This window comes from Etheostoma spectabile, chromosome 3 (assembly GCF_008692095.1).
Source record: "Etheostoma spectabile isolate EspeVRDwgs_2016 chromosome 3, UIUC_Espe_1.0, whole genome shotgun sequence".
Lineage (NCBI taxonomy): Eukaryota > Metazoa > Chordata > Actinopteri > Perciformes > Percidae > Etheostoma > Etheostoma spectabile.
Window position 1 is genome coordinate 20,218,474 of NC_045735.1, and position 14,868 is coordinate 20,233,341.

At 40.9% G+C, this 14,868-nt stretch overlaps 1 protein-coding gene across 10 annotated transcripts in view; it reads right to left on the bottom strand.

Annotated features, from left to right (window-relative positions):
• The window catches only part of nbeab (neurobeachin b), a 286,390-nt gene that overhangs the window by 84,378 nt on the left and 187,144 nt on the right, over positions 1-14,868 (bottom strand). For all 10 annotated transcript variants that reach the window (XM_032502122.1, XM_032502050.1, XM_032502085.1 and 7 more), the window contains one exon: positions 8,130-8,254. In XM_032502122.1, coding sequence (XP_032358013.1) covers positions 8,130-8,254 — 125 coding nt within the window. The remainder of the gene's footprint in view (positions 1-8,129; positions 8,255-14,868) is intronic.

Genomic DNA, 14,868 nt, shown 5'->3' on the forward strand with positions numbered 1-14,868 from the left:
TCACCAAAGGGGATTACCCACAGTTCAAAGCTTTGTGGCGACGTTTACCGCGGAGACCAAAGGGAAATTACAAAAGTAAACAACAGCACGCCACACGCCCACGGAGCGGAGCGGACCTGTTGTCCAGCTTGTAGAACAAGAGTTTGAAAGAGTTTGGAACCAGCCGTCTCCTGGGCCTTGGCCGTATGGAAAGCAACAAACATAAAAGAAAAAAATACCCAAACCGACAAGTGTCAGCAACATCTTTGTTATAAAACGTCGCCAAGGTAACATGTGATCTGATGAAGTGCTGTCCCAATCCCATTTATACCTATCTGAGCCCATGAAGCCTCACACACTCACTCACTTAGCACCTGAGATCCGTTAAGTCTGTGAGTCTTTAGTCCTTAGTCCTCAGGGCTCACTTTGGGATTGGGCAACTGACTATCTCCCCCCCACCCCCCCATCCCTAATCACTACACTTTGCATTGACCTACAGTACATCCTGAAATATACACCTGCCCATTACACATACCATATTTATTTTTTGCACATTCTGCACTCAACCTTTTCATCCTCTTTTTTCTTATGTTAAACAACTATTTTGTATATATTTGTTTCTGTATTTATTGTTGATTTGATATTAATGTGTGTTGGTTTACGTATGCACCAACCACCAAGGGAAATTACTTATTTATTGTACTTCATATTAAAGTGTTTACATTAAGTTACTGTTAGGTACTGTGCTGTTAAGGCCATTATGTAAACCTCCTTCACCAATATATATTTAAACCAAAATGATTTATTTTCAAAGTTCATTTATAATGCAATCCTGAAAAGAAATGGGTTGCAATCATTTTTTTTGAAAACGCCAGGAAATAGCTTCTTTACTTCTTTGATGTGTTGTGTGATACCTGCTGGAAGAGGACTGGGTCCCAGCTCACACACAAAGAAGTGAGTACTATACATTCTTTAATGGTGACAGTTTTACAGGAGGTTCAAGCGTAAATATAATTTGCGTCTTTCGCATTATAAATGGAAAAATTGAGTTGTGTGCATGAGCAGCGCCATTTTGCGTTTCACGTGAGACCAATAGATAACAATAACTCCTCAGAGTAACGAAGCCAAGGAAATGTGTTCTTTTGTGAACAAGCTAAGGTCCAATTCAAATAAACTTCACAATCTTAGATACAGGCTCCCACTTTGGACTTACTTCAGTGTTCAGTAGTTTTACTGTTCAGTATGGAATAGATAACAGCTGCGTGGCTTTGAAAGACAACTGAATCAACTGAAATACTGTTGCCAAGGGTCCATCTTTCATGCACTGCAATGCTGGAGAGCTTCGTGGCACTAGCATTTCATTTTTACAGCCTCAGCGAGTCTCCCATGTATTATACGCCCGGCATCAACCACTTCACTGCTACCCATCAAAAGCAAACCCACAACATACACTGACACGTATGGGTACGGGTAAAAAAGCTGATTTTACTAAAACTTTGGGTGGTTTTAAGGTTAAGGAGATAATTATCAAAAAATCGGTGTTGCCCGTTCACAAACTTGTCCTTTTTCATGAATATTTACCACCACCATCAATTCCAACTATTCCTTTTGGCTTGAAATTTTACATTTCCATTTGCATGAACTGGGGTAGACGCTCCACTTTCATGTTCCATGAATATGTCTGCGTGAATGTCCTGTATGTCCCTTACCATGAGCCGGTGAGGGACATACAGGACATACTGCTCCGCCTTTGGCGTTTTCGCCGTCACATGATCAACTCGCAGCTGCTGCTAACGCTGCTAATGGGTATCGTCGCTTCCCGGCCCCGGCAAGTTTGAAGATGGAAACATGGAGGACCACACATATTCAAAATCCAAATTTCAGAAACAGGAGTCTTCTACTTCGCCCAGAAAAAGAAAAAGGATACTAAAATGAGCAAGAGACCAGCTTTTTTAAGCATGAAGGCTACCGTAGCAGCTACTTTAAACTGCGTGGCGTGAGAGAGTTTATGGCCATGTATGATCTCCACGCTAGATGGGAGAAATTCCCACACATTGGATTTTTAATATACACAACTATTATTAAAACACAAATTATCTAAAGGTTGCTCATTTTGAGTTTTTTTAACCACTGAATGTTTGTTAGTGGATTTAGCAGGCAACAACTAAAGACCCACAGCCATCTTGACCTCTTTCTTAACAAAGACCTGGAGTAAAAAAAAAGAAAAAGAAAAAAGAAAAGAAACCCTTGGAGCTTTGCAGGAATTTTTCTGTTTTATGTCTCATTCTGTCAGATCGCTGTAGATAACAAGGCATTAGGGTAAGCCTCGGTTCCATAGATTATTTACTACACTATCTCATAATGTACATCAGTGTTATGTGCGGCCATTCCAATATCCATATAACGTGAGCTCTATAGAATGTTTTAAATATATCTCTTCCGTTTCCCAGATTCTATCTGCCCTCCTACGCTCCCTCCTTCTCCACAGGCTCCACATTCCACATGGGGAGAAAAAGTCCAGTCCATGGGATTGCATTACCAGTAGGGCAATGCAATTCTGCCCTCTGTCTCTTCACTGTTATTTACTCCGCACTGAAAGATGAAATGAGGGGAGGGGAGGGGAAGGGGGGGAGAGATGACAGCTTCATACTTCCTGTGATGCAAGCCATCCGTTTTGCAGAGTATGTGTTTTGATACTGTTAAAATAAACATTAGAACTTTGATGTAGAGGAGTTTATACGGTGCGGCCACTTCCTCTCAGGGTGATCTTTATTCAATATCCGGGGATGTGCAGTGTGTGTCTGTGCTGCCAGAGGCTTACGAACAACCTCATTTTCTCTTCATCAAAACAGTCACAGCAGTGTCTAATAATCCCCACATCTGGACCTGAACGGTACTCATACACATATCTGAGCACATTGTGTATTTACCGAAAGGCTGCATTCAAACGTCCGCCTAATTTGCATATTCGTAAATGTCCTGGTGTCATTTGTCCCAGGTTTAATTTCTTTGATTATGATAAAGATGGAGAAGCCAAGGTTAATATCTAATCATGAGACTGGTGCCTCTAAAAAAGCTATAAAGATCTGTGCCCGGGGCAATCAGCTCTGAGAGAAGCAGCTCACCTGAAATGAGACAGCAAGGACACCCGGAGGTAAAACACCCCGTTAAACACTTGGATCAATATTAACGTGACTTCCATTTCATGCTTGCCCAATTCCAATCACCTAACAATATACTCTGATGCTGGCTGTAACAGGGCAGGTTATTACAGGCAGAGGGCAGACACAGAATGTGCTGGCTAAGCTGTCAATGCTGCTAATAGACAACGAGGCAGAGTTTAACCTCCCATCACCCACGCTCATCAATGTGTACACACACACACACACACACCCCACACACACACCCAGTCATTCACTCACTCACTCACTCACTCGCACACACACTCACTCACTGACGCACACACTCTCACTCACACACACACACACACACACACCACACACAACACACACACACCCACACACACTCACAAACACACACATTCCCACACTCACACACACACACACACACACACGCACACTCTCACTTACTCACACACACACACACAGTCATTCACTCACTCACTCACGCGCACACACTCTCATTCACTCAATCGCACACACACACACATACAGTCACTCACTCACTCACTCACTCACTCACTTGTACACACACAATCATTCACACACACACACACACACACACACACACACACACACATCACTTACTCACACACACACACACAGTCATTCACTCACTCACTCACGCACACACTCTCATTACTCAATCGGACACACACACATACAGTCACTCACTCACTCACTCACTTGTACACACACAATCATTACACACACACACACACACACACACACACACACACACACACACACACAACACACACACACACACCACACACACACACACACCACACACACACCCTCTTGAAGAACTTCAGGAAAAATGTTTCAATCTAAATTCTTCTCTTGGCATATAATACTATGATGATATGAAAAAAGAAAAAAGGCGTTGAACTGTCTTTTACAACAACAACAAAAAAGGTAACATTTTTCCATTTGGGTTTGAAAATGTTCCATTGGCAAGTGGTCAAAATAATTGGGCAAGTAAATCTGTCTTGGAAATCCACACAACAATGAATCAAAGAACCCAACTTCTAAAATGGCAAAGCATCTTTTATTTCGTACCGTCTGAGAGAAAACACAGACAACTGAGACTCTTGAGATATTCTGCTGTCAAAAACGACACAGGCCAAAAAAAAAAAAAAAAAAACCCGTTTCTGCTTACTTTCATTTCCCCCAAGTGAGCTCGTAAGACTGACGTTTACTGTGAACACACCCGTTCAAGTCTGCCCTCTTCAAACTCAAGATGGAGGCTGAGCGTATATATTGTCATATCCTGCTGTCAAACCAGAAACTGTGTATTCAATTTGGACAACTTACTGGTTATCCAACAGTCTCCGATTTTAAAGCTTTAATAATGACTCTCGAGGGCCAACTCAAACAACCTCTTTGTTGTTCTACTCTGGTGCCTCTGCAGCCGGCAACCCACTAAAAAGTTCAAGAGAGATCCCTGTCACATCTAGGAAGCAGAGTGGATGTTATGACTAATGGATACCCAACCTCTGTGCCTCAGCACCAGGGTTATCAGCTTAAGACAGGTCCTATCTTTAATACCATGCTAATTAAAAGTGAATATTCATTCCAACAAAAAAAAAAAGAAGCACAAACTGTCATCGGACATTAAAAGACTGTCACTGCCAACGAAATCCACTGAAGATCGAAAAAAAGAACAAAAGGTTCTTCTCATCTCAACTCACAACGAAACCTGGCCTCCCTCCGCCGTGCAACCGCATCAAAGCCTGTTGGGAAAAAAAAGTGAAAGTGCAGCTCACCTCTAAAGGAGAGCAGGAAGGCCATCCGACTGCAGGTACTCCCTTTTTCACTTGACAAGTTGATACATTATTCCGCTCATTAAAACAATCGCATGCCAGCAGAACTTCAGACAACAGAAACAAAACTGAGAGCTCAAAAGCATATTCTAGTGACCCGATGGACTAATATGATATGTGTTTGAGGCTTTGTCTTGAGGACATCTGTCGTATAAGTCAATAAAAGGAAATGACACACACGTACACCAATTTGAGCAACTGCACAGTAGGTAAAGAGGCCAACGGGTGATACTAACTGACAAGGCAGCTACAGTCCCTGACAAAAGACTTGTCGCTTGTGTACAAATTGACCTGAAGTGCCGCTGAAATATATTTCTAATCAAGATTTATTTCCAAGAAATGGCTCATTTTAATCCCAACAGCTTTTGTAATAATGTTTCCGTGCAAAAAGAAACTGTCAAAAAGTATTCTAATATTCACAGCTTGGTAAAGCCCATTGAGTCAATTTTTGCAAAGACATAAGTCTTGTTGCCTTGTCATATGAGCTTCACCTGTGACTAATAATGGATCAATTAGGTCTCAGGTGTGTACAAAAACAACCCCAGTACACTAGACCTTCACATCAACTGCAACTAGACATCTGCAAACAGGCCTAAGATTCACCCTGAGACTAAAGTTTTGATTATCAAGAGGCTGAAGACCAGATCCACTGCTGATGTGGCAGACACCTTCAATGTGTCTCAGCGTCAAGTACAGAGGATTAAAAAAACATTTGAAGACACTGGAGATGTTGGAGAAGATCAAGATGCTCCAGGATTGGCCGGCCCAGTCACCAGACATGAACATCATGGAGCATATGTGGGGTAGGATGAAAGAGGAAGTATGGAAGACCAAACCAAAGAATATTGATGAACTGGGAGGCATGCAAGACTGCTTTCCTAGCTATTCCTGATGACTTCATCAATACATTGTATGAATCCTTGCCAAACCGCATGGATGCAGTCCTTCAAGCTCATGAAAGTCATACAAGATATTAAATTTGAATCTCACAGCACCGCTATTTAATTTGCTGACATGTTTTAGTATTTGTAGTAAATTTGTTCAATTTATGTATAGGCAACAAAACTTTTGTCTTGCCAAAATTTGACCTTTCTGTCTTGTTTAAATAATAAATCTTTTTTTAGTGAAACTAATTTATTTCAGTGCATTGAACATCATTTAGGAAGGTTTCAGCTTTTCATATGAGCTATTGCTTACACCAATTGATTAATTAAAAGTCAGGTTAATAGCAGGTGTTTCTACAAAATAGATAAGCGACAAGACTTTTGTCAGGGACTGTATTTGTAGCTTGTTCCTTCCCAGAAGAAGGACATTCAGTTTCTCCACAACATTGCGTAAAGTGCCCATATTGTGAAAAAAACACTTTTCTGGGATATGGAGTTATTTTGTGTCTCTGGTGCTTCCACACGGATACAAACTCGGAAAACTATCCATGCTGTTTTGAGTGAGATACGGTTTCTGAATGTCCTCTGCCTTCAGTCTCTTCATGAGCTGTTCTAAATCTGCACGGCTTTCTACGTCACTAGCCGAGACAAGGTGTCTAACCGTAGCATGCTAGCTCATTCGCAATAGCAAAACACTACTACAACACACACTAGTTCACCATAATCTCCAAAAGAACTACTTCCTGTCCTTGTTCTGCAGGTATTCCACAAGTGGCCCTCGTCTAGAAGAAGTCTCCCAGCTAATCCTGCCTTGGACTGACCAAAGTTGAAGAAAGAGTTATCAAGCTGATGGTATCTTACCTAGCTAAATATCTATATCTGAAATATGGGTTTCTTTTTAACCACATTACCACAAAAAAAACGGATTGGATTCCATGAACGCTTTTTGCAAATACAATTGATCACTTTCATTCCTGACGAAACTCATCTTTTTGTTCCTCTGATCTTAACTACTAGTTAAAATAATTCCTAATTTCTGCTTTTTTTAACTCAAATATTAGGTATAATTTGATATAAATGAGAGTTATTGACCATGAATTCCAAAAAGTAGTGTAAAACTAGTAGTAGTAAGGTGGTATTAGTGAAAACTAAAAAAAAAGTCTGAAAAAGGGACAAAAAATTGACATTTTTGTCCCTTTTTGACCCGGGAGGACAACACAAGCCTTTAACATTGATGTTTTGATGTGTTTTACAGGTGTGGTATTTACAGGTAGGTGATGCTGATGCAATTTCTTTGCAGATGATGTTGATGCTCAAAGGGTCTTTAATATTTCAAAGCAGGTTTAAAGTGCTGAAGTGATAACATTTGTTCCCTTAAGTCCTCCCCAGCAGTGCCAGCATGTCACCAAAAGCCCAGAAAATTAGCTCAACATAATGGAGACACCACAAAATCTAGAGCAGGCGGTGCTATTATTGCCTCAGTGTCTCACACATGGACCACCTGCAGCCAAAGCAGCAGCTGGCATGCGTTTATCTACAACGCTGCCATGATCTTAATACAGCAGTCACGGCAGAGCTCGCAAAGGAGCAGGATGATGTCCTGAACACTGAGCTCAACATTGAGGCAGCCAGAGGTCAGTGAACACTGTGATCACTATGCATGTGTTGCTATAGGTCTCCAGTCGTTTTAAAAGGCTACCCTAAGCATAATGCATTGCCTGTTTTCTATTTTCTATAAACCAAAGAAGGCGCTTACTCCATTAATTTCAGAATCAATACACTCACCCTTAATACATTTTCTCTGCTATTCAATTACAGATGGGGGAGATGGGCCAATGGTATTGAAATAGCACTAAGCTGCTTTCCTGCAAAAGTCGGTGTTGCATGACATAAGGCAAAATTGACACAAGGTGGTGGGCAACACTAAAAGACTGACTGGGTCAATAAAAAAAAAAGTTTCGGGCAGAGAGAAGAAACAATAAAGGGAGAGATCCAATTTGTTCTTGAGTATGTGCTGTGATGGAAATAAAAAAGTGCAATAAAATGTATATGCCATGTTCAATTCACAGGACTCATAAATACATCAGCCATTAAAATGACACTTAACTTCTCCTCAGCAAATAACCTGGGCTAACTTCAGTGCCCTTTCAATGCTTTTTCTATAATGCTGTAACGGCAATGGGGTAATTATGGTCTTGAATGTTCAGCTTCCTAATTCCGATTTAAAAAAAATACTCTGATCAGAGAAATGATAGACTCACCATACTCCTGCAGTGACTTGCATGTGACATCTAAGTGGGTGGAGCCAAATGGGTTTCTGACAAATCTCCGCCTCCGCCGCAGGTCATCTTCCCAGTAGTCGAGACGCCAGAAGTCGTGCAGCTGACTATGATAGAGAAAAGAAGACAGGCAGGTTAGATGGAGCACACGCCCCTCACTGATGGTCTGATTACAGCAGCCACGTCCTTATCAGGGGGAAACATCTTGAGGAGGGAAATCAGGCCACGGATAGCAGATTTACTAGGCCGACTGGTGGCAGGCTCTGCAGAGGCCCAGTAAGGTTAGCTCTGCTAAAGCCTATAGCATAAGAACAGCAGGGAGCAGCAGCAGCAGCAGCACACATAAATCACAGGCACTCCCATTAACAAATACAGCATCAAATTACAAGTATAAATGGCACAGCTTGCCTCTTTTTTTTACAATGTTTTTAACAAGTCTTGTAAATCAAAGGTAGGAACCTCAACGCAGACAGCGTGGGGTTTAATGATCGGGGTCTTGGGGCGGTTGAGGCATGAGACTATAAAACAAGCCCTCTCCCTGCATATGTGGAGCCATGATTAAAATAATGTGCTGAAATATTCATTGAAATGATTCCCAGCGCCCTGGAGCAACTCGACTGAAAATTGCATTTTTATTCATTATTAATAACAGCGAATTAGGGTCGTAAAAAAAAGGAGAGAAAAAGAAGAAAACAGCTCCAGCATGTGGTAACCATCTTTGTAAATGATTATTTCAACATAAGTGAGGACCTGGGATAATTTTATTGCTTGCAGCTAATGCAAACCATTAGGCACCAGGACTAGCATTTGGTTACTAAGTGCTGCTTGTTCCAACAGTGCACTAGCTGGAGCCATTTCAAAGCCTTTATGCTTCCTTTAGAGGGAAATGCAGCAAAAGGTCTTGCTTTAATTTACCCTTAACTAGAGCCTGACCGATAAAGGATTTTTAAGGCCGATATGATACAAATGTTTGGTGATTTATATATCGGATATTCCAATATATTGGCTGATATATATTTTAAAAAATAAAAAAATTCCAGAAATGGGTACCAAAACAGAAACACATTTTCCTAACATTAGTTATTTGTTGTTTATGAGTTCTCACTAAAATATGATAATCTGTTTTATGGGAACATGACAAATATATTAGGTTCTGATAATTAAAAATGTAAAAAAAAAATACAAACTTAAGATATGAAACTTAAAGTCCTTTGAACACAATAAGAAAAAAAAAATCAGTGTTGCCAACAGGGACGTTGTAGAGCGCCCTCTGGTGGACAAACTATGCAACACCAATGGTTGACCGTCCGTTTTTATTTTATTTTTTAAATATTCATATATCAGAATCATTTATTTGTCATTATAAATTATTCTGATTTTTTTTTTAATTAGCCATTATAAATGCCGATACCAATAGATATCGGCCGATAATATCGGCCTACTGATATATCGGTCCGGCTCTAACATTAACAGGGAGGAGTAATACATACAAAAGTAGTGATTTGAATGATTGGTGTGCAGTTGACAGTAAGGTAAGATGTGATTACAGAAGCCGAGCATCAGGTTCATTTTCATTCCGTTTTCAGCCAGATTTGAAGAAATATGGCATCACTCGGTTTACTTTTGTTGAACTTCAACAGCTACAGTATGTGTGGTTAGAAGAGAAAATTCCAATATCCATGCCATACATGCTAGAGTAGAACAGAACTCTTTATGCCATTATCTAAAATGTTGTCTTTGCCTCCAAATTATAAAATAGTGAAACTCTAAAAACTGCCACTCCAAATAAGACCGTGCATCTGGTTCTGTGCGTCTATATCCAAGGAGAGATTTTGCAGTGCGTGCAGGATATACAGTAATACCTTGGCATGTAGCCGTCTATTGCATCGTATGGTCGCTGCCCCCTTCCCTGCTGCAGTATTGAAGCAGTCTAAACAGATTAAAGTGTTACAGCGGATCACATCACAAAATACAGCCTCCTTGCTCCATGAACATAATATCTACAAATGTCAGAAATCAAGAGGATCAGGAGACTTAGCTGGGCTCTGACAGCTACGAGAGCTCAGTTTCAGTTAAATATCAATCAAAATGTGAGTGTGTGTGTGTGCGTTCATGAGTCGCTGTATGCAAAGCAAGACTCAACGCCTTGAGCTTGTCCCCTGTCAATCTCCCTCAGAGCTTAACTGAGGAAAAGAGAGATGTCAGTGGGTTGAAAGGAAGAAGCCCACGTAAATGATATTGTAAATGCAAGATTACACAGTGTGAAAAATGTAAATCCACTGTAGGCAACTGGGCGATTACTGCTGAAGATTATGCCCCCTAATTCTTAGTGCAAATAGACAGCAGATGCCAGTGGGGGATAAATCCACCACTTTGAAGATTTCCTTATAACAGTATTAACGGCATTTGATGCATTTTATTTGGTCCGCTTAAGGACGCTCATTTGAGTACAACTTTAGTTGAAGCCATACATTTGTGTTTAACAGCAATCAAATGCACAACAAACCAAACCCTCAAGTTATACTGACTGATTTACCAGTTGGATGCCAAGATTTCGATGCGTCTTGCCTTTGATCTATCCTGTGCAGATGGTTTCGGTTTGCATGTGGGATTCTGCCATTTGAATAGGACCTGTGATATTCTAGACTATGTGGTCAGTGCTTGACCGGATTTGGACTGTGCCAAACGTGCGGTGCTGAAGGAACCTCCTCTCTGAGGGTGTTCCAAGAAGGGCTCAGAAGGATTGCAGTCCTTTTCTGGTGATCACATTTTTTATTTAGAAATGAAGAACAATTACAAACAATTACAAACAATACGCAGAGACATAAGAATGTGTCCCTGGGCCGAAACAATACAGAGTGGAAAGATGGGAATGAGGGATACATATAAAGGGCGCAACAGAAAGAGTGACGTCCATAGCTTACAAATAATATATGTAGAAAAAGACATACAGCAACATATACATAATCAGACACACACACAGACACAAGACAGGGCACCAATCACATGTGCAAATAGAAGTTAAAGTGCCCATATTCTGCTCATTTTCAGGTTCATAATTGTATTTTGAGGTTGTACCCGAAGGTTTACATGCTTTCATTTAAAAAAAACACCATATTTTTGTTGTACTGCACATTGCTGCAGATCCTGTTTTTTTAACTGGTGTGTTTAGGTCTCTGTTTTAGCTACAGAGTGACACATGTAATTTCTTTACTATCTTTGTTGGGAGTTGCACATGTGCAGTAGCTAGGTAAGATTACATCAGATAGATAACGTTTTCTCCAACTTTGGTCAGGATTAGCTAGGAGACTTCTTCTAAACGAGTGACACTTGTGGAATACCTGCAGAACAGGGACATGGAAGTAGTTCCTTTGGAGATTAAGGTGAACTAGTGTGTGTTGTAGCAGTGTTTTGCCATTGACAACGATCATGTGCTACAGGTAGCCACCTTGTCTCGGCTAGTGACGTAGAAAGCCGTGCAGATTCTTAACAGCTCACCCGGAGACTGAAGCCAGAGGACATTCATAGACCCGTATCTCCCTCAAAACATCGTGGATAGTTGGGTTTTTTTTTCAGAGTTTGTATGCGTGTGGAAGCACCAGAGACACAAAATAACACCCCAAATCCAAGAAAAGGTGATTTTTTTTTTTTCATAATATGGGTACTTTAAAGCTGTAGGACTACAGCATGGACTTCAAGGATTCAGCAATACGGAGTCAAGGATCCAAAATCCCTCCTGGCACTCCATTCAGGCGAGACGTGGAGAGCTTCATGTACACGACATCCAGAAAGGAAAGGGTCCTCGTACGAACAAACAAGTCGTGAGACGGTTTCCAACGGGTTGCAATTGTTGTTTTTGCAGGTGTAAGTCCAGCAAATATAACATGTTTTTGAGTTCTAGAAAGCTGAAAGGCTGACAGGTCATTCACAATCAAAACATTGACAGCAGCAGGTACAGTAACATTAATCAAGGCGGATATTTTGGATACAATATTGTTCTTAGAGCTCACCAACGGGAGAGCACTCCCAGAACATGTGGAGATATGTACCTTGAGCTTTTAGCGGTCAAAAAGTGCAGAAAGGGCTGCCAACCATTTTCATGTGGTGCATTTTCACGGGGGTGAGATATGTTCTATGAATGAAATTGTAGAGGATTGCAGTCCTGATGAAGATTTCTGAGGTGGCACTGTGCCAATAAACAGCACTTCCATATCCTAAAACCATGGTGGCAAATAAGGAATGAGCGAGAAGATAAATTCAAAATCAGCGTCACTCAAATGGGACTCAAACCCCATATAGTAAAATTGTAATGGACAAGCACATGCACACATTTGAGCCATTTAATATATGGCAAAAGCTAACAATCGAGCCTGATCCCTACGTTTCAAAAAAAAAGAAAGACAATGCATTTTCAGTACAGGTGATGAAACTAGTTTATTTGTTTCAGAATCCTTAATAGGAAGCCGGTTGTCTGTATTGTCTGTGTAACAACAACAAATTGTCCACACAATGGCATTCTTTATTAAGCAGAGTTGGCTCAGGACCTCCTTATTTTCCACATCAAATGTGTCTGGCTTCATGACAACCATAAAGAATGGCTGTGAGCTGGCCTCCTAGAACCTGACAAAATGTATTAGTCCCGTCACCCATCAATCACCTAAATGGATTTCAAACCGCATTTTAAAAGCTAATTTTCCAGTGCTGATAACCTACGGGAAACGGGAGCACCATTATTTATGGATGCTTTCAGACTTGCTAAGTGCAGTAGGATAAATGTGTAAGAGGACTATCGTCCATTCTCTTCTCTCTTAAATAGGTATTTAAAGCACACCTTTCCTCAAGGAGCCATGCTGAGGTTTCCGAGTTGCAAGATCTAACACCCCGGTCTACAGGGAATGGGTTTTGTTTGTAAAAGGTAAGGGGATGATGACAGGTTTATTTCAAAATAAGATGGGGAGGAAAATAAAAACAAAAGGACTGATAACAGTTTTATGGGAAATTATAACATCATTCTAGACGAGAGAAATCCTTCTGACAGCTGACAAGGGCTCGTGTTGGATCAGAGGGTGATATATTGTTAGTGCTGCTATATATATTACATTAGAGCAAGCAGAGACCCTTTTTGTTTTCTCATATTTTGTCTGGTTATTATGAGAACAGTTATGGTGGTAGAGTAAAAATGTCAACTTGAACCAGTGCAAGGACAAACCAACCTGGTTAAATGTTAGGGGTGCACAATTCAGAAAATGTCACAAATCAGTATACATTTTAATTCAAAACACGATTCTAAATTTTAAAAAGAAACTATTCGCAGTATGTAAATGTAGTTGCTTTTAATGTGATAGTAAACACACATTAGAAAACGAAAAGAAAAAAATAATATATAATAATATTATAATAAATATTAATTTTTGGAATTCTATGAATCGATTTTGAATCTGTAGAGCTTAAATCGCGATATGAAGGGACATTTTTTTGCAAACCCCTATTAAAAGGGTGCAATGCAGTTTTGGCCATTTCTTTGCGGTTTTCTCGCGTTTTTTGCTCGCAGGTTTCTCTATAGAGCTCCCCCTACAGGTTTCTCTATAGAGCCCCCCTACAGGTTTCTCTATAGAGCTCCCCCTACAGGTTTCTCTATAGAGCCCCCCCTACAGGTTTCTCTATAGAGCTCCCCCTACAGGTTTCTCTATAGAGCTCCCCCTACAGGTTTCTCTATAGAGCTCCCCTACAGGTTTCTCTATAGAGCCCCCCCTACAGGTTTCTCTATAGAGCTCCCCCTACAGATTTCTCTATAGAGCCCCCCCTACAGGTTTCTCTATAGAGCTCCCCCTACAGGTTTCTCTATAGAGCCCCCCTACAGGTTTCTCTATGGAGCCCCCCCCCTACAGGTTTCTCTATAGAGCCCCCCCCACAGGTTTCTTTATAGAGCCCCCCCACAGGTTTCTCTATAGAGCACCCACTACAGGTTTCTCTATAGAGCCCCCCTACAGGTTTCTCTATGGAGCCCCCCTACAGGTTTCTCTATAGAGCCCCCCCCACAGGTTTCTCTATAGAGCCCCCAATACAGGTTTCTCTATAGAGCACCCACTACAGGTTTCTCTTTAGAGCCCACCCTACAGGTTTCTCTATAGAGCTCCCTACAGGTTTCTCTATAGTGCTCCCCCTACAGGTTTCTCTACAGAGCCCCCCCCCCCCCCCCTACAAGTTTTTCTATAGAGACCCTCCCCCTACAGGTTTCTCTATAGAGCACCCCTACAGGTTTCTCTATAGAGCTCCCTACAGGTTCTTTATAGAGCCCCCCACCCCCCTCTACGGGTTTCTCTATAGAGCCCCCCAACATCGGAGTAGATATTTGGCAGCTCCTAAGGTTTACTTGTGTCAAATCAGCAAAGGCCACATAAATGAAAAAATAAATGAAATAAACTATACATTACATTTCAGCTACAGTGTTCACTCACTAAAAGCCATGCAACTGCCTTGTAAACTACAATCCCATATGTTTAAAGTAATAAGAATAAGAAATAATTGAATAAAAGTAATTACACAGATCTATTGTTGAAAGCAATAATTACCTTGATGCTTTTCAAGTCCCTTAAACCAGATTGGCTCAATAAGACATGTACAGGCAGCAGATTAGGATCTCATGGTTCTAGATTTCCTTTTTATTCTATTTCAGCTCAGAGGAGATCTGTGTGAGGCGGTCGGCAGGAAGGACAGGGAC